At 39.8% G+C, this 18,961-nt stretch overlaps 1 protein-coding gene across 2 annotated transcripts in view; it reads left to right on the top strand.

The window, feature by feature from the left end:
• Positions 1-12,627, top strand: part of NISCH (nischarin) — a 31,724-nt gene extending 19,097 nt beyond the window's left edge. The window contains exons 13-21 of one of the 2 annotated variants that reach the window (XM_068960251.1): positions 244-352; positions 3,102-3,223; positions 4,186-4,241; positions 4,747-6,063; positions 6,542-6,716; positions 7,967-8,120; positions 8,708-8,836; positions 9,792-9,953; positions 11,227-12,627. In XM_068960251.1, coding sequence (XP_068816352.1) covers positions 244-352; positions 3,102-3,223; positions 4,186-4,241; positions 4,747-6,063; positions 6,542-6,716; positions 7,967-8,120; positions 8,708-8,836; positions 9,792-9,953; positions 11,227-11,855 — 2,853 coding nt within the window. In that variant the 3' untranslated portion in view covers positions 11,856-12,627. Of the gene's footprint in view, positions 1-243; positions 353-3,101; positions 3,224-4,185; positions 4,242-4,746; positions 6,064-6,541; positions 6,717-7,966; positions 8,121-8,704; positions 8,837-9,791; positions 9,954-11,226 lie in introns of both variants that reach the window. The other variant, XM_068960249.1, reaches the window with a different exon arrangement.
• The last annotated feature ends 6,334 nt before the right edge of the window (positions 12,628-18,961 follow it).

Here is an 18,961-nt window from a genome sequence, read left to right as displayed (position 1 = left end):
CAGCGATTAGTGATCAGAATGACTTTTTGAAATTAGTTCTTAACGGAATTCCACTGCTCTAAGGAAATAGGAACCTCAGTGGATGTGACAAAGAAATGCTGGCGCTAACTTCGCTATTACTAAAATTGAGAAAGGTAGTGCTAAAATGGAGAAACCTTTATAGACTAGTTTTAGTTCAGGATCTAATGTGTCCTGTGCGTTTAGTTTTTTTTTTCTTTAATCACCGCATACTTTCTTTATTAGATCAGTGAGGACTCCAGGCTCACTGCTGCCAGCTCCAAATCAAACTGTTCTTCTCTTACTGTTCGTCCTTCCTCTCCCTCTCTGCCTCGTCCTGTCAGCTCCAGCCAAGGTAATCATGTATGTATCGTGCTGCTGGGCCGAGCCTCTTGGTTCTGCTTTTTGAAGCTGCATTGATATACATGAGCATTGCATGCATGGATATAGGGCTTATCAAGACAAAACGGAGCAGACAGACATGTTAGCGTTGGCTTAGAACTTGCAAGTTGTATGTGAATCAGCAAAACTGACCTGCTCTTCACCAGTGTTAATTAACTGTGGTGACAGTTTGAGTACAGGACTTTTTTTACTGCATTACCCTGCAGAAATCACCAGCAGAGGACGAAATATCTTTTCCCAGTTTACATATGTATCCTCGCTCCTTAATGGAAAACCTTGAAGTATAGACATGTTTTAAAACTGCTGCTTGCGATTTCTTGCTACCAGTTATTGGTCGACGAAACATATGATGAAATAGCATCTGTCTCATTATTGCTTTTTGACAAGAATTGCATTTCCATCAATAAATCTGAAAGAAGCTAGGAAAAGTACGTGAGTGGAAGACAGACAAGTTATGGGATCAGTGGTCAGCTGAGCTTGTGTTTTGGCACGTCTGTTGTGCTGTAGCACCTGCTAGCTTTACCTGAAAATTATTTTTACTGTATGTTCCAAAAAAGAAAGCCTGTTGCATTAGCAACTTAAAAAAATTAGGTGCCTTTTGAGTTTTTGCAGAAGCCTTTAAGATTACATGTGACTTACAGGAATATTGATTTTTGACTGAGAAAAGAGAACAAAAAGAAATTTTTTTGGCTTTTGCCTGGTTAGAAACTTTAAAGTGTAATTGGACGTGAACAGTGGGAGAAGACTTCTTAATTGTTTAAAAGAGCAGTAAGTATATACCCAGTAATTTGGGGTGATGCAGTTTACTCTTTCCAGTAAATTGTTGAATTGGTGAATGGGGGAGAGAAACAGCTTGATTGTTGAAAAAAATCCGATCCATGACTTTTGCCAAATCAGTAGAGGCTTCTGAGTTCAATCTCTAACAATGACATTGTTTTGAGAGCATGTGATTTAGGACAAACAGCTTAAAACAGATACTGATGCAGTTGCTATCTATGTACTTCATTTACTCTTGTAACACTTCTAGATATCCTCTGTCACCTGCCGATAAAATGCTGCCAGTTTTTGCAAAATGTGTGCAAGAAGTATTTAGTTTCTTCTGGATAACTTTAAAGTGTAAAGTATTTAAGTTACAGGGTCGAGACAGTTTGCATATGTAACAATCTACAGTTTTGTACAGGGCTAGCTATAAAAATGTACGGGGGCAATAGCTGTGACTATTTAAAAAATATTGGTGAACTGTCCTTTTTCACTCTAGTAAATGCTTAGGAGCAAATCAGCCTTAAGAGAAGAAAAGATCAGCTCTTTCTTTCTGAAGTACTTGTAGCAAATTTCTACAGAACTCCCAAGATTAGAGTCAGATTTGAGATTTATTTACGATAGTCTTTTTCCATAAAGTCCCTCTGGTAAAATCTTAGGGAAGGCTACTAAAAACGGTAGAAAAATGCAAGAGGAGTAGGGCAGGCTACGCTGCTTCACAGCTTTAATGGTAGAAATTGATTCTTTGCTGCATTTTTAGCTGTCAAGGGTTGCTTTCAAAATACAGATTGTGAGAAATCTATTTTGAAATTTTGAACTATGCTAGGCAATGAGTTTCAGACCTTAAACCGTGAATAATGGAATTAATTTCCTGATGTGTTATTTCTATGAATTGTTTTCTCTGCAGTTTTTGTAGACACCATCTGTTTCCGTAACATATTATTCAAATTAAATGTCACTGAAAAATGGCTTATGGAAAAAGATTAAATATTTGTATAGGAAACAGAAAACCAAAAATAATGCTGTCGTGTTCTGTTTTTCCTGTCAATTTGAGCTTCCTTCTTGCTAACACAGTATTTTTTTCAAGTAATAAATACCTTTTGCTTTTCCTCTGACTGTGAGAAGATTTGATGTAAGGTGATAAACTTTATCATCAGTTCAGGAAGGTGCTGCATGCAGGAGTGTTTATGCTCAAGTCAGAGTCTTATACCCGTACAGTAATTCTGTTGGTTTTCTTTTTTTTTTTTTAACTTGTGCGTTTATATACTTAAACTGCTCAGTGGTAGCACTGAAAATTGATTTGCTGGGTTGTGTTAGTGCAACACTGCAAGTGTCAAACAAGCAACAAATGTCAAACATCCCTTAGAGTGTTGCCTCATGTGCACTCAGGAAAATGTTTCCTGATCATTTGTCTTTGAACACATCAAAAAGGTTCTGAATAAGGTGAGTAGACTGTCTTTAAGAGTGGCCTTTGGAGGACCAGAAGTTCTCAGTGTGGTTGACTTTCTGAAGGATTTACACAAGTATTACACTTTGAAACTTGAAGCCTACAGAAATTTGAGAGAACGCTGCAGAGTTGCCACAGAGTGCTTTGCTGCTGGTTTTGCCAGCCTGGCAACGTGTTGTTAAAACTCACTCGGAAGTCATATGAAAAATTCCTATGCCAGATTGAAGTTGATTATTAGCTTGAAAAAGGAATTTTAGCTGTTAATATAACTTTCAGTGCAGTTAATGATACTTCTGTAATTAGGCTAAAATTTCATGTGTACCTGCTTTTGTTTTGTCCTGGCTATTATGTGAAGACGTCCTCTACCCTTAATGATTTATAGTCAGATTTTGGTTAGATGATTTTAGTTCAGCTTGTTTGGCAGATTCTGTTAAGCACCTGTTTTGGTGCTTTGTTTTGCTTCAGGGTTTTTAAGAGCTGTTTGTATTTGTTCTAGAAATAATTCATAGAGAAGCAGTCCTAGCCAGCAGTTCTTTGCAGTCCAGTGGTTCGACTCCTACAGACCATACAGTTCCCCAGAGATGCTTTGAAATATCAGACTCCAGATGTAAAAATCAGGTAAATGCAATTCTTATGTTTATTTTATGGCATTTTTAAAAGTTTCTTGCACGTTGAGTTCTGATATTAAACTTCTGCTGTCAAAATAATCCATAGCAAAGTTATTTTGATTTTCAGAGCTATTACGGTGGAAAAAGAAGGTAGCCTCAAATTGTGTGAAGGCTGGTCCACCTTTTAAATTAAGTAAATAATCCCAGTTTACCGAGTTGTAGAGAACTGATATCACTGTTTGTATTAAGTACTTGACTTTCAAGTCATGCGACATGTTGATCCAGTATTAGCATCACGTTGCCCTTTAGTGTCAACTTAGTTACTCTGAGTGTAGGACTTGTGTTGTAACAACATCACTTTGTGGAAGAAGATTCTCTTGCTATGTGATGGAAGAAGCTGCTCCCTGTCAATAGATGATGGCTCTAATTTGTCTCCTTCAAACTTCTGCTGTTTGATAGCTTTTGAATTATTTCATTGCTTAAAAGCATTGCAAGCACAGTTCATTAATATGCATGGCTTAGGGGAAAGAGCCAGCAGGAGCTCTGGCAGGAGCAGGGCCTCTCTTCCTTTGCCACCAGTGTAGTTGGTCATCAAGAAGTTCCTTTACCTTTTTATCTCACTGTGCACTACTTCAGTAACATTTTATAGTCTGCAGAAAGAATGCATATGGGTCACAGGTTGGATCTGTGCCCAAATCAGCAGCAGTGTCTGTCCTTGCCTGCCTTAATTGAATGTCCAACCTAAAGTAAACAGGTGAAGCATTTTAGGATCCTCAAACTGGATTTCAGATTAGATCCTCTAAGTAAGAATAGCTATTCAGCTGCCTATGAGTACAACAGTCAGGACTTTGCAATGAGTAAGCTAGCTTTAAAATGCTGGAGCCAACGTTAACTTTGGTTTCCATGTGTGCTGAAGAGTGTCAGCAGCCGTAAGTAGTTGGTGGCTTCTTGATGTTTTCTGCTTCTCCTTAGGCACCTGCCTCTCTATTGGACTCATCCACAGAATATGGAAGAGGTCATCATATGTGGTAAGCTAGCGACATCTAAGCTCTGGTTTAAATCCCCACTAGCATTTTAGTAATAACTCCGGACACCGCATTTTTAAAACCTGGCCTTTAAGGCAAAACACATTCTCTTTCATTGTATGCTACATTGGCTTTTTTTTTGGACTGAAAGCAATGTCATGGTGCAAAGTATTTTTACTTTGAACAGTGGGATGCTTTTGGTAGTTTCAAAACCAGCAGTAGCTGTATTGCAAAGTGCTTTCACTCGTATAGATGTGCTTCTTAGGGATGGGAAATGGAAGATGAGTAAACATTTTACTTCTTCATACTTTCTATAGTATTACACATTACCAGCCTTTTAAACCAGTGGCTGTGTACAGTGCAAAGATGTTCTGCAAGCTACACTGACTTAACTGAGTTAACAAGATTAAGTCTCCAAGCTTTGAGAAGCAGCAGCATGACTCATAGGTAGCTATGACTATTTTTAAATTCAAGCTTGTACTTACTGTGGCTTTTATCTCTTTTGAAGTTTGGATCATTCAGAGGAAGAACACTGTGCAGTGCCTGACCCCTTTAACACCGTCATCTTGCCTTTTAATTGTATGTCGTACACTGCCACAAACCAGGATTTTATCCAGCACCTTTCTGCCTTGATAGTGCAGACTGTGCAGAGATCACCCCCCTCCTTTACAGAGAATAAAGGAAACCCTCTGGGTGATTGCAGAGCCACAGAAAAAGAAGATGGATATTTTGAAATGGGACTTCATGAAGGAGATCAGACTTTCAAGTTCAGCATTACTTCAGATACTCGGTCATCGGACAACACGGCAGTGGCGAGTGTTGATGTAGTCAAAATTCTCTGGAGCTTTTCTATTCACGTTCATAAAGGACTCAGGCAGTTTGCTTCCTGTTTGGTTTTGACCAATAGTATGATAGCCGTGTTTGAGATTCCTCCTCAGGAATTGAGAGGAACCTGCCAGCATATCCCTTCTGCCTTGAAATTAGCGCTGTGTTTTCCATACAGTGATCTGACAGAATTTGGCTTTCTTATGCCAGAGATCTGTTTAACGCTCAAGTTGAAAAACAGTGACAACTGCTTGTTTGTTCTTTCAGACTCCCAGAATCTTCAAGACTTTTACTCCTGTTTACACACGTGTTGCTCTCAACACTGCACATCAGTGTTACCAAGCTGCACATTGTACTGTGGAAAAGCAAACCTCCAAGAGTTTGTCTGTCAGCTTGTGGAACTGAATTGCATATCATCAGAGGATGTTGAGATAAAAGGTTGTTTCCCAACATATCTTGTTTACAGGAATAAACCCAGTGTTCAGAAAGCCTTGCATCAACCAGAGTCAGCTGGCAATTACAAAGCACAGTCAAAAAACGCTTTGTGTTCTGCACTTTATTCAGCTATGTATAAATCTTCTGATCCGGGTCCCTGTGTGTTCCAACCCTGTTGGTTGTTTCTAACACCCCAGCATTTGTACATAGTAAAGGTAGATTTCAGTGTACTGCCAGGCAAATGGCTAGGTGCAGAAGACTTGAGAAGTATATTCAAGCTGGATAAGATTCCACTAGCATCAGTTGTGTTGCGTCCAGCTCATGGTTCCATCCAGCAGAAGGGTTCATTTTTGGATGGGCATGTGCTGGAGTTGCTTGTTGGATACAGATTTGTTACAGCAGTATTTGTTCTACCTCATGAGAAATTCCGCTTCCTAAGAATCTACAGTCTTTTAAGGACACTCCTGCAGGATGTTAAGACTATTCTTATTTTCAAAGCTTCAAGCAAATCAGATTCTGTCAGAAATCACTTCTTGGAGTCCGACAGACACAGTCAATCAGCCAGGTAACGATGATTCCTGTAAAAGGTCGGTTGCACAGCGCTGAAGTTAATGTGGCCTAACCATCGTGTTAGTGTTTGCCATCGTAGCTGTTTTTGGATTTCATCAGGCCTATAACGTTGGTCAAGTTCATTCTTTCTGCTAATATATAGTATGCATGAATGGTTATCCTGAACTGTATCTGTCTCATTTTCTTCATTTATCATTGTTTTGTTTTGCGGTTACACCTTAAAACATATTTTCTCATGGAGGGATACTTTCTACTTCACTTCCTTGCAGGGTGAGGTCACGACAGATGGAGAGATTTTCTCTTGATGCTCAAGATAAATCATTTAGAGTAAATAAGTCCATGGATACTGAGAATAAAAGTTGCCTGTTCCTAATTGTTAAATGAAATGTAAAGGACAAATGCTTGTGGGGGAAGGGCTATGTGTTTCCCTAAATGTTGATGTTGCTTTTTTCTGGATCTGTTCTGCCTTCTAGCTTTTGCAAGCCTCATCTGACTCTGTCATCTTTATATCCATCTGAATTTCTTATGCAGAAGATGACAGAAGATAACCAGATTCCAGTTCACATTCATGTTTCTGCCTCTCTGCAGTATGTTGCTGGGCTGAAAGGAAATGCCCTAATTGAGTTTTTCCATAACAACATTGCAGAGGTATTGTGCCTAGCCCAGGTGTATGGAAAGATGTGACTTTCAGTACTAGATAGAAATAGTAAAAAAACAAAAACAAAAAAACCCAAAAAACAAAAAACCCACCAAACCTTTCTTGATCAAACTTTAAAACAAGAGTTAGGCTATGCCAAATTTGGAGGCTGTTTGATCAAAACCTTGTTTGTGCTACTGACTCCACTTCGGGTTCCCCACTGCATTGCAGTGACTGGCATCCTGCTGGGCTTATTTTGCCCTCAGGATCCTTGATGTAGAACAGGAGAGTACATTGGTACCTGCCTTGAAAATATAATGACTTTGAGAATGTTCCTCACGTTTGTTTTTTTTTTTAAATAGCAAAAGAAAATTACTTGAGTGGAATTATTTTATAACGTTAACTAAATTAACAGGTAGTGTGCTGACTTCGTTGTGCAATGTGTGTGTGCATAAGTACGACACAACAGGTGCATGGCTGTAGGAAGTGTGGAAACCTAAGCCAGTTTCTGAATCTAAATCCAGTTTCTGAATAAGGGGTTTACAGGCTATGTGTGGAAAGTTTAAAAGTACTACTCTTACCTTAAATTCATAATGTGACTTTTTAAATGAAAGATCACTGCATTCAGAAACATAGTGACTTTTTTTTATTCTCTCCCCTCATTTCCAAATCTTTCAAAATAAGCACTATTTATAAGTTGTGCTACTCTTTTTACACCTGGAGGAGCTGATAAAGAGAGCAAGTGACTCACCTGAGAGTTCACAGGAAGCTCATCAAGCTAGAACTTGGAGGATGCCTAGCTGTAACAGCAGCTGTAATTGCTACCTGTGTTTCCATCCTCTCTCATAAGGGGGACTCCTTGAATCCAGCCCCTCAGTAGCATCTGCAGGCTTGATAGGCTTGTTGAGGTTTGGGAAATGCTGCTGATACTTAGAAGTTGATAAAATTTTGTTTTCAGTGTCTATGCTAGAAAGACTTTGTGCACCAAATATTTTTCTGGCTTCTTGTTATTTTCAGGAAACACAAAAATAATTAGGAATAATTAGTCTCTTAATTTTCTCTTACGTATACAAGACATTTTCTGTAGACAGCTATTATAGCTGAGTTTAGCAGCCTTGGGGTGAACTTTCACTCTTTCATTATAGCATTTTCAGATGCTTCAGATTTAGAAATTGTTTTTCTAGTAATCTAAAACTGCCTCTAAGCTGATGAAACTGAAAGATAAATGCACAAATGATTTAGGAAATGATTTATATCTTAGGTGGAAAATGAAGAGCTGAGACATCTCATGTGGTCTTCAGTTCTGTTTTACAAAACACCTGATGCGGAAGTGATGGCTTGTGTGCTTCTCTCAACAAAAGCTATTTACTTTCTGTTGGATGATTCTCTCATTCGTGCTCATGAGCATCAGTCAGGTAAGATATTTATTAATTTCAAGCTATAATAAGGTAACAAACTTAGTCTGTGTTTTTGTCTTCAGCTTAAGTACCAGTCTTGCCTGGTACTCTTTTTTTGGGCATCCTAATTGAGGAAAAGAGTGGCACAGTCTGCCCTATACAGACTACTCTCGTGGGGCTTTTATCTTCAAAAAACAGCTTTAGGGTCTTGAGTCATGGCTACTTCTCATACAGACCCTTCCGTGTGCTGCATTGTCCGTGCTTTTCTCAGATGTCAGTCAATACTCCCTAGCCTCACTTCAGCAGCTGAAAAAAGCCAAAATTGTAACTGAAAGTCACGGTGTGCATTTAATTTGTGTGACTGGTTCATGAACGCATCTGCTCTTTTAAATCTGTATGAATGCAGCTGCTTCTTCCAGGAACATTGTTGGCAAGGAGATTTGGTCATGTTTGGAACTTGACAACTTATTGAGAAATTCCCAATTTCTTCCTTTGAGTGTGACATAGATGTAAGATCTGAATACAAGAATTATGCTCAAGGGGGAGAAATCATTTTTTTCTTTTTTTCTGCAACTTTTTCCTATAGTATATTCTTTTCTCAGCAGATTTTTGGTATCAAGAAAACTCAGATTGTGAAAATAGCTCTTTCCACCTCTCTTGCTGCTCTGTGCTAAAACTTAATGATCTGCAGTCAGTAAATGTTGGCCTGTTTGACCAGTACTTCAGAATTACTGGTGAGTACCTTTTGAGCTCTAAATTTGTTTAGTTCCATATTGTCTCTTTAGTCCTGTCTTAGATGGATTCATCTTTATTTCATTACTGGTATGGAAGAGTATATTACCTTGCTGCTGCTTTTTCTTAAAAGGAAATAATATAATGCTGGTGGTGCTGTGTAAATAAGTAGGTTGATAATGTCTTGCAAGGTCTTGCACTTGAGATAACTTGAGATAGGCTTAATATCAATGAATTAATTGATCCCACAAGTGCTTTTAAAAATTATTGTGTCTTAGCAAGAGAGATCAAAAAGAAAATCTTAAAGACTTTCGTGTTGTACTGAGGTGGTGACTTGCAATGACGAGTAATATCAAGGTACTGTCCATACTGCAAAATGTGTAGCTGACAGTTGACTTTTTAGATGGAAAATGAGGCTTTAAAATTTGCACAAAGAAAGGATGTCAACTTAAAGTTGAACTTAAGTAGTGTGGGAGTTTAAAGTTTCAGGTCTGGTGCTTTGCCCCGGAGTCTCGCTATTTGTGAGTTACATATTCCCATGTTCTAAAAAGGCTTTCTCTTAAAGTACTGTGAGACCTTGAGGGGGAAAAAAATCACCCTACTGGAGATAATTTAAGGTGCTCTTATGTACAGTAAGTACACAAAACTTGAGGCTGTTTTTCCATTGTATTAATTGTAACGGTAAGATAATGAGGATGAAGCTGTACAGCAGCGGTCCAACTGCAATAAATGCAATCAATGCAATAAATGTGCATACTATTTTGCACAGGATTGTCTTGTTTTTTTCCAAGGATTGCAAAGTTATCCAAATAGTGATGCATCTGAAATTGCCTATTTTCAGGAGACGTAATCCTCGCAAGAAATTTTTTTTTTTCCCGACAGTTCCGTGTTGATGAAAAAATTATAATAAAGCTATGTTCACATGTGTGAATGTTTTATATTCTGTCTTCTCTTCAGGACACTCTGCAGATCATATAGTCACCTGCTTGACAAGAGATAGTTACAACACTCATGCCTTTATACAGCAGCTTATGGCAGTTTTGTCATTGCTGGCACGCACACCTTCACCTGAACCAGTAGATAAAGACTTCTACTCGGAATTTGGGAATAAAAACACAGGTAAAATGCCTCTTCTATAAGGCTTAAGTTGTTCAGGCTTAAGTTGTTCAGGCTACGTATTTAGAGCATCATCTAAGGTGTAGTTATAAAAACTCTTTCAAAGGACATGTTGGCATCAATTGTTTCCTATTTGTCCCTGATACTTTACCAAACTCCCTTACCTTAATTGCTGTCTTACACATGCCATGTCGGAACAGAATGGTTAAATATCAGACAGCCTTGCTGTGAAGTTAGTGTTGCTTATTCTGGAGTCCAGCAGAAACTGCATCCTTTGCACCGTGTTTTAGGATGCGTGCTAGTGTAGCTTCCACTACTCCTCTTTGTAGGTTAGGCTGAAACTTGCAAGTCTCTCGTTAAAGAACAGTGAATTTAACAAAGTCTGAAGGTTATGTGGCTCCTCGTTTGGTCAAATAAAGGAATCTTGTCATTCTGTGAAAATGCAGTGAAGTGAAAACTAGACCTTTTTAAGGTGTGCTAGGTTCAATTCAAATGTCAGGTGAAACTGTTTTGGCTTAGAATTCTGAAGCCAGCTGATGGTGCAAACAAAATGGAATTTTTCTGAGGGATGTTTATTACTGTCACCGTTTTAAGGAGAAACTGTGTAAGCCCAAAAAGTGCAAAGCCTGAAGGGAGAATCTCTTTTATTAGGCCAGTTGATTTATGCGAAAAAGCAGGCAGCTTTCAGGCACAAGATGCCTTCAAGGCTTGCTACGTCATATTTAGCCACTTAGCAGGGAGTAATGTAGGCCACAGTGCAGCTTCGCTTCCTGCCATTCCAGAACCTAGCATGTAGCAGCAGAATGTGCTCATCCATATAAAAGCTATTCATCTTGACCTTTTTTCTTTTTTTTTATTTCCCTCCTTTTCCTGTCTGCTTAAAAGAAACAGGCATTTTGTTTGTGTTCAGTGATCTGATAATGCTTTCAGTCAGTTCAGAATGGGGGAGCGGGAGGAGGAGACAGGAAACAAGCTGGTAGGAAGGCAGATAGTCTCTGAGACGAGAATCCAGCTGTATTTCCTTCTATCTCATCTGCTTCTAACTCAACTCTAAGTTATGTGGTTAGAAATCAGCAGGAAAGCGTGTTGGTAACGCAAGAGAGACTCCAGTAGAGATTTGCAATCCAAATAAAATTATTCTAATATTGTATACAATAAAAACTGTATAAACGGTTCTAAAACTTGAGTTATTCCAGCCACAACTAACTGTCTCTTTTGTTGCTTATCCTCATGCATTAAGAAAATATTGTAGAGTAACATAGATTTATCTTTGCAGGAAAAATGGAGAATTACGAACTGATTCACTCTAGCAGAGTGAAATTTATCTATCCCAATGAAGAGGAAATTGGGGACCTTGCTTTTCTAGTGGCAGAGAAGATGGATGGTTTGACTAATCTTCAGTCCCTCAATATTCTTTTGTATGTGCTGGCATTTCAAGTAAATCATGTAGAAGGATCTGCCCAAAACAGTAGTTTGCTTCAACCTAAAACACTAATCTTAACCAGCTCTGATTTGTTCCTCTTTGATGAAGATTATATCAGCTACCCACTACCTGAATTTGCTAAGGAACCACCAAAGAAAGATAAGTATCAGCTTGCAGATGGCAGACGAATCCGGGATTTGGATAGAGTACTTATGGGTTATCAGACATATCCACAGGCCCTCACGTTTGTGTTTGATGATGTTCAGAACCAGGATCTGATGCAGAATTTAACACTGGATCACTTTGGAGAGACTGATAGTGCCCCAAAGGGACAAGCTAAAGAAGAAGGCAGCAGGAGTAGAGAGATCCAGTGGTATGTCTTTATCCCAAGCGCGGAAAGCCGAGAGAAGTTAATTTCATTGCTTGCAAGACAGTGGGAGATACTCTGTGGTAGGGAACTGCCTTTGGAACTCACTGGGTAGTGACTGCACAGCTTAAGTGAGTGCAGTGTCTTTTGTAAGGTAAAGCACAGTAAGTAGGTAGAGCCTGTCAAGTTCTGTTATTTTAGTAAGGAGCTGAACTGGACTCCCTTGCTCCCTAGTGCAGTGAACGTTTAATAGTACATAGAATTAGTCTGCAGTGTTAACTGGGGATTGAACTTTTTGTAAAGTCTATTTTTTATGCAACAGTATATAGTGAACAAATTCATGAGACATCCTGGGAAACTGTATGGAAAAAATAAGGAGTCAACACTAGATATGCTGTCATCTAGGGCTGTTAGTTTCCGCTCTTTTTTCTGTATATATCACTCTTGCTGTTCTATACAAATTCTAATGTGTAAATAATGGTAAATGCTTGTGTATGTTCAAGTGCAATGATATTTGTACAAGATGTATTTTGGGTATGCTGCTAATGCTTATTATTTAATGACCTTACAAAGAGTTTTATGTATTTTTGCTTTCTGAGGCCAAATGTAATTATTTGCTGCCAATCATGAACTTTGCAGTAAAATTAGAGCTACAGGCAGAAACCACATTTTCATCTGAAATTACAGTTTCATAGGCGTTCTTTTTCCTTAGTCTAGGAAAAAGAAAAATTGCCTGTTAAAAATCCACTTGGTACTGTCTAGAAAGTGAAGAGTATACAGACATGGGAATGCAAGCGTTTTGTCAGCAAATAATGAATTTGTATCTCTGAGCACCAAGTCTTTCTTTTGCCTACTTTCTCAATACAATAAAGTGTAATTTGACAGTTTTCTCCTGGCCTTGTCTTTATTCGAGTTTATTTTGTGTTTGCAGAGTACCACATGGCACTGCAGAGGCAAATACTTTGTTCCTAGACTGTATTGTGAAGTGTGAGATATGCAGCAAGATGAAAGAAGGAAAAGGTTTATTCTACTCTAGCAAGTATATACTGGTCCATAAACAGGGCTAAGTCATAGAAACTGTGGCTCTGTTGCTTCCAAATACAATTTAAGGAGGATTTACTTCAAGTCCTTTTGTTGCTCCATCAGATGTTAGGCGTTTGCTTTCCAAGCTGTCCGTTGTCTTCAGCTTGAGTGTTAACTTAGCCTAATGAATTTTAGCCTCCCATGGGTAGTGAAATACTTACTCATTGAGTGTTATGAAGATAAATGCTGAGACTTCCAACAAGATGGTTCTATGACCACTCAGATAGAAGAGGGAAGGACAATTTTGATACACATGTGACAGCTGATGCTGCTTAAAATTGTATTAAAAAAACCTGTGGTTAAAAAAAAAAAAAAGGGGAGGTGGAGGAAGGCTGGAAGAGACCTCTGGAGGTCATCTGGTCCAGCCTTCAAGTTCAAAGCAGGGCCAATTTCAAGCGGGTTGTCCAGGGCCTCTTCCAAACAAGTTTTGAGTATCTCCAAAGGTGTCACACCCGCAGTGGCACCCGGAGGTTCGTGGTTCCATGGAGCGTATCCATGCTGATGGGAATTTTGGCAGTGCTCCAGAGGCTTGCAGGCCAGGACAGGGGTGACAAAGGCACAGGCAGCCGAAGTCAAATTGGCATTGCAGATTGCAGTAGAGTTCCCCAGGCAATCGAAGAGGGTGAAGAGTTTGAGAGTGCTGCCCTGTTTACAGAGCATTATCAGAGGAAGCCCCTGTCAAACTTGGACTGAACTGACCAATTAAGTTACGTACTGTGGACTCTTTGGGAAAACTAATTTTTTTTAATCTAGCTTAAAGGAGGTCTTGTAGTCACTGAAATCTCCTTAATGTTTCTGTTCTTTAAAGCTTCAATGCCGTTAGGTAGAGAAAACCAAACTTTTAAAATAAAAGACCTGGGGATAAAATGATATTCAAAGCTTAGGTGGTCTTTAATTCTTTTTGAGGTAATTCTGTTAGCTTATTTGATGTGATTCTCCTTGGCAACATGTAAGAGGAGCCTGTGGCAACTCAAAAAGTCTTATTTGCAAGCCTTTGAGAAAATGTACTAGATTAATGGATTATTTAGGATATGGCTTATAGTTTAAGCGAATGCGCAGTAAATCTGTAATGGCTCCTTTGGAGCTGCTAAGGATTTGAGCCAGTATGACTGAGATCTGTCTCTTATACTTGGGCTTATATTTATCATTTTTTTCGGGCAAAGTCAACCCTGCATCCATCTTATGTGTAAAGTCTGTCCTGGGGATGCCTTGTGCTTGAGATAGACCTGAGTTCTGTTTTCAAGCTTCCTTTGTAAAACCCAACTGTTTAGATATATTGTAAAATACTGCTGCATATGTATTAGAATAACCAAGCATAATCCACTGATGCTTCTACAGTTTGGGCAGTCAAGTTATCTTTTTAGGTTGTATCACAGCAGGAACACAGCTGCGTTTAAACTTTAAATTCTTTAAGCCCTCACCTGTTCAAAACTTTAAATCTGTCCTTTTGAATGAGAGGATTAATCAAGGAAACGGGTACAGTTCCCCCTTGAGATCTTGGTAAACACTAGTCACATTCTAAGATGAACAAAATGTTCAATAATTTATTTGATATCGCAGTGTCTCTTGATTCTTTTGTTACATATCTCATCTACGGGGCTAGGTGAATAGTTTATTTTCAGGGCATTTTTCAATAATAATCTTTTATACTCTGCCAGATGAAGCATGGGCTATGCAAGGTAGATGTAAACTGTCTTCTCTAACATCTTAACCAGCTCTTAGTTCACCTTGGCTCTAGTTTATTGTTTAAAAAAAAAGAAAAAAAAAAGTCTTTTTTGTCACAGTAATTCTGCTGTTGAACTCCTGACTTTTTGCCCATGTTAAAACCTGCTGAAGTTATGGCGCTTTGTGCCATAACATTTGGATGCAAATTTCTGCCTATTTAAGTGCAATATTAAGCTCCAAAATGTTGATTTTATTCACTCCTCCCTTAGCACTAGCCTGTTGTCCTTCTTGTCTAACATCATCTCCGTTGTAGAAACAATCTCCTTTTGTTCCTAAATGTAAGAATTTATTTAAATTACACTGTTCGAATTTTCCTTGAAAATGTACAGCCCTTCACCTTGAACTTCATAATTTGGTTCACTGTTTCATTTCATAAAGATTTCTCAGAGCTTTCCACAAACAGCTGGCACCAACAGTTCTGCAAAATGAAGTTGCTTCATAAGCTGTTGTGGTCACATAAAACAGTCTTGATTTCCTCCTCTCTTTTTGCAACCGGCACACTGTAATGAAGTTTTGCATGCTTATTTCTCACTCTTTAATAATCTTTTATAGTCACATCTATTACACTTTCAAACCTTGTTTAACTTTAACAGCTACAAGTTACTAAAGTTATGAGAAGACAAAAACATAGGTGAGTGGGGACACCTTTTTCAGGAAAGTGTCTCCTGAGCCATTTTAAACGTTCAGAGACTTGCCTCCTAGCTGATGTAAATGCGTGGAGCCCTAGGAAGATCCATGCAGTGATGCTCAGTGTCATCTGCTGAGGATCGGGCAAAAGGTTTTAAAACTTCCCTTTTGTTACAATTGAAAAATTGTAAATGGATTTCATTAGGAAGAAATGTAAATGAGCTGTTAACTTGAGCTAAAACATGTTTTCTTTGTAAGAAGAAGCTATAATGGGGCCTGTATCCTATCTGTACCGTGTCCATTTCCATGCTGCTTTCACAGCACTCTCTGATCTAACTGGTTGTAGATGTACTGAGTAGTGATATATCTACATCAGCCCCTTTTGACTTGTTTTCCTGTTCTTGTCAGCTTAAATGCAAGTTTCAATTAAAAAAAAAAAAAGTAATAGAAAAATTATGTTTCTTTTTTGCTTGAACATGTCTGGTTGATAACACTGCTTCTGTGGTATTAATCTTCAAACATACTAAATCTTAGGTGGAGAAGCACCAGCAAGAGGAAAGGTGTGAAGTAGTGGTTTAGAGTAGGCAATGCTGTACTCAGGCTCTACCTGTCTACTTGGAATTAGGCTATTGCCTATGTGAATGTGTGACAGAGAGACTGAGAGAGAGAAACAGTCTCCTGCTTGGTATGTGACCTTTCCATTTTTGTTTTCGTCAGCAAACTTTAAAATTTCTGCTCTTTCCAACCTGCCAAGAGAAGAAAGCAAAAAAATCAGGATTGTGTCCTAGCTTCCGCACCAGCAGCCTCAGGGCTTTGTTCGTTGAGTGTGGTACAGCTCGCCCTGTTCTTACAAGCACCTGTGGCTTGGTCGGTTTAATCCCTCAATAGAGGTTAATCTCGTAATCCCTTTTTAGATTTGCAGCCTTCTAACATTTAGGATTCAGAGCAAAGAGACTTCATGCTTTTCCCCAGCTTTCCCAGAAGCCTGGAATAAGAGTGTCTGTTTCTCTCTGTTGATGTAGACAAATGGTCAGCCCTCATGGACACTAGGCGATATGATAGACTGGATGGTAAACCATTTGTCTTGGCTCTGTAAATTCGGTATAGATTGCTTAAACACAAGATTTCAATAGCAGGAAATTGCCCAAGCTAAGCAGGGCTGCACGCACTTCACAGAAAAGGATTGGTGACCCATCATTTTAAAATGCAGCTGGTGACGCAGGCACGGGAGCAGGGCAGGGTTCGTAACTCTGTACTTTGCCTTTACCCGGGCAGTTTTTTTCCTAAGGAACAGGTTCAGCAGTTTTTACCAGCAGAATTCCTCGACTCTGAATGTTTATGTGTTCATGGAAGAAATGTCAGCTTTTAGTAGACAAGCTGCTTGAGATGACCAAACCATTCATCAATATATAAAACAGAGCAAGTAAGCGGGGAAAAAAAATCCCAAATTGGCTAGCTAAGGTGCTGAGCATTGCGGATGCCTCCTGTCACCAATGGGACTTGAGGGCAGTCACATTGTATTTATGCACTTTTATATCGCACCCGTCATCGCAGTGTCTGAGCACTGCTGCTTGCCAACAGTCTGTTGATGGTTTGGGAGACTCAGACCGTGCGGTAAACGGTTAGTAGTTTGTAGAAGTTGTCTGTGTCAGGGCCAGAAGTTGACGACAACACTTCTGAGACCCAGGTCTGTGACTTCAACTGCTAGACCAGCCTTCTTGTACAGCGTGCTTTCAAAAACAAACAAAAGCCCATGTGTTAAACTTGCAGATAAGCACAATTAGAGACAGTTTACAGTTTCTACTGTACTTTTAAAAACTGTACTTGCACAGTCCTGGTTCAAACAAGCGTTGAGTAGGACGTGAATCAGGCCCTGCTGTCCCACCTGCTTGGGGCCGTTCTTTGCATGCTGCGTCATGAGATCCCTACAAGTTTTCCTTACAAGTTTTCCTTTTGGTGAAGTTTTTTTTTTTCAGTCAGCCTCCCTCATGTGTGCCTTTCCTTTCTAGTGATACAGCAAATCCCCTGGCTTCATTCAGTGCAGTCCTGGGTGTTTCCTCTTTAAATTTTGGACAACCAACTGTAGAGCGCTCTGACAGATCTCAGGGTCTCTTATACCTTAACTTTTTTTAGCACCTATTATATTTCTGAGTTACTTCTTTGTGATGGTGCAAAAGAGGATCTCTGCTTCCTAGCTTTGCTTGGTTGACTTTGTGGGACTGAAATGCTTTGGGCAGATGCCTGTGCATTTAATTCCTCTAACTGCTCTCTTACAGAAATTACTGAGGGAATAGTCTTTTTGTTTACTCACAGTTAAGAATGGCGTTGGACAAAACAGTGATCCAATACATTTTTGTCTCTGTGGCATAAGCTTTTGATTGATGCATTGCCCATGAGAACATCCATCCATCTGCCTAGGAGTAGTCCATCAGTTAGAAGAGAACAGGAACAGAGTAAGTCCAGCAGTAATGCACGTTTCTTCCACCCTGCTCTGCTGCCCTTCCTGTTTCCATGCAGTTGCTGCCATTTCTGGTGACACCGCCAATTGGACTGCCATCTTTCCGCTGTACCCTGAGCAGGGAGCTTTGGCAATTGCTCTTGCCACCTAGTAATTTGGAGACGGCTGGCACTTCACCTTGTTGCGAATGCCCAGAACTGCTCCGATCCAAAGTTGACGTTGTTTTGGTGTTCCACGTCCGTCGACAATGACCAGCAAAGTAACTCTTCATTCTGCCAGAGCAGCTCAGATGTAGTGGCTGGAATATGCTGCCTTTGCCACTTAATCAGGAAAGCAGCATCTGATGACAAAGATGGGCTTTTGCTTTCTCAGTTTATGCCCTGCTGCTGTAAAATGGCAACACTCAGTGTTTGCAGTTTTAGCCTGTATGTTGCTGTTGTACTCTTTGCCTTTCACTAAAGTGTGGTCAGATAAGGAAGCTAGCTGTGAGCCTTTTGATGTTACTGTGAGTCTGATTAATATAATTCAGACAGGAATTTCGCAAAACCTTTTCTCTTCCTTCCTTTCCTAGATTCCTCGCAGTAGGTCAGACACAGTGATGAGAAGCAGCAGTGAAAAACCTTGGAATCAGTCCTTGTGTGTACTTTGTCACCTGTAGCATTTTGGGTGCTGAGCCCTTTAGAAAAGGCAGCTGTTATTGTGCCTTTAGAATTTGCCGAGTGCTGAAAACTCATTAAAAGAAACTCAACTCTCTCCAAGTGCCTCAGGGTAAGCTATTTTCACCTTATAAACCTGTCAGCTAGCTGTGAATGCCCAGTGCTTGCAGCTTAACCCCTATAGCATAGCCAGCTCTCAGACGACCATCAGCAAGTGCTTAGCTTCCTTCTAGGCCTCCTGTTTCAGATGTATATGCCTAACAGGTAGTGTGGCGCAGAGGAGCAGTCTCATTCTTCAGTTTACCTGGCCAGTCTAGTATGTAAATAAAGCATAGTACAACTTCCGTGCTACTGTCTCCCTCTATTTAATAGAGTGTCCCCACTGTCTTATTTGCTGCTTTGCCATCCCACCAGAACTGGGCTGAGTAATGTTGCCTCTACCCCGTTTCATAGCTCTGCAGGATGTGAAAAGGTTTCTGGAGCGCTCTGCAAGCCCTCTGGCCTCTGTCTCTGGAGTGGCTGTCTGTCAGGCAGGCGACTGTCCTGGGGCTGCTGTTACAGCCCAGGCCTTTAACCGGACAAGTGGGCTGAATTGTCAGATTGAGTTGTGGGCTGGTACTGCTCACATTGGTTGTGGTGGATGGATGTGTGCCTTACCTGCTTCCTGTTCGT

Source organism: Struthio camelus, chromosome 14 (assembly GCF_040807025.1).
Source record: "Struthio camelus isolate bStrCam1 chromosome 14, bStrCam1.hap1, whole genome shotgun sequence".
In the NCBI taxonomy this organism is placed as follows: domain Eukaryota; kingdom Metazoa; phylum Chordata; class Aves; order Struthioniformes; family Struthionidae; genus Struthio; species Struthio camelus.
This window is presented reverse-complemented; position numbering and strand designations above follow the sequence as displayed.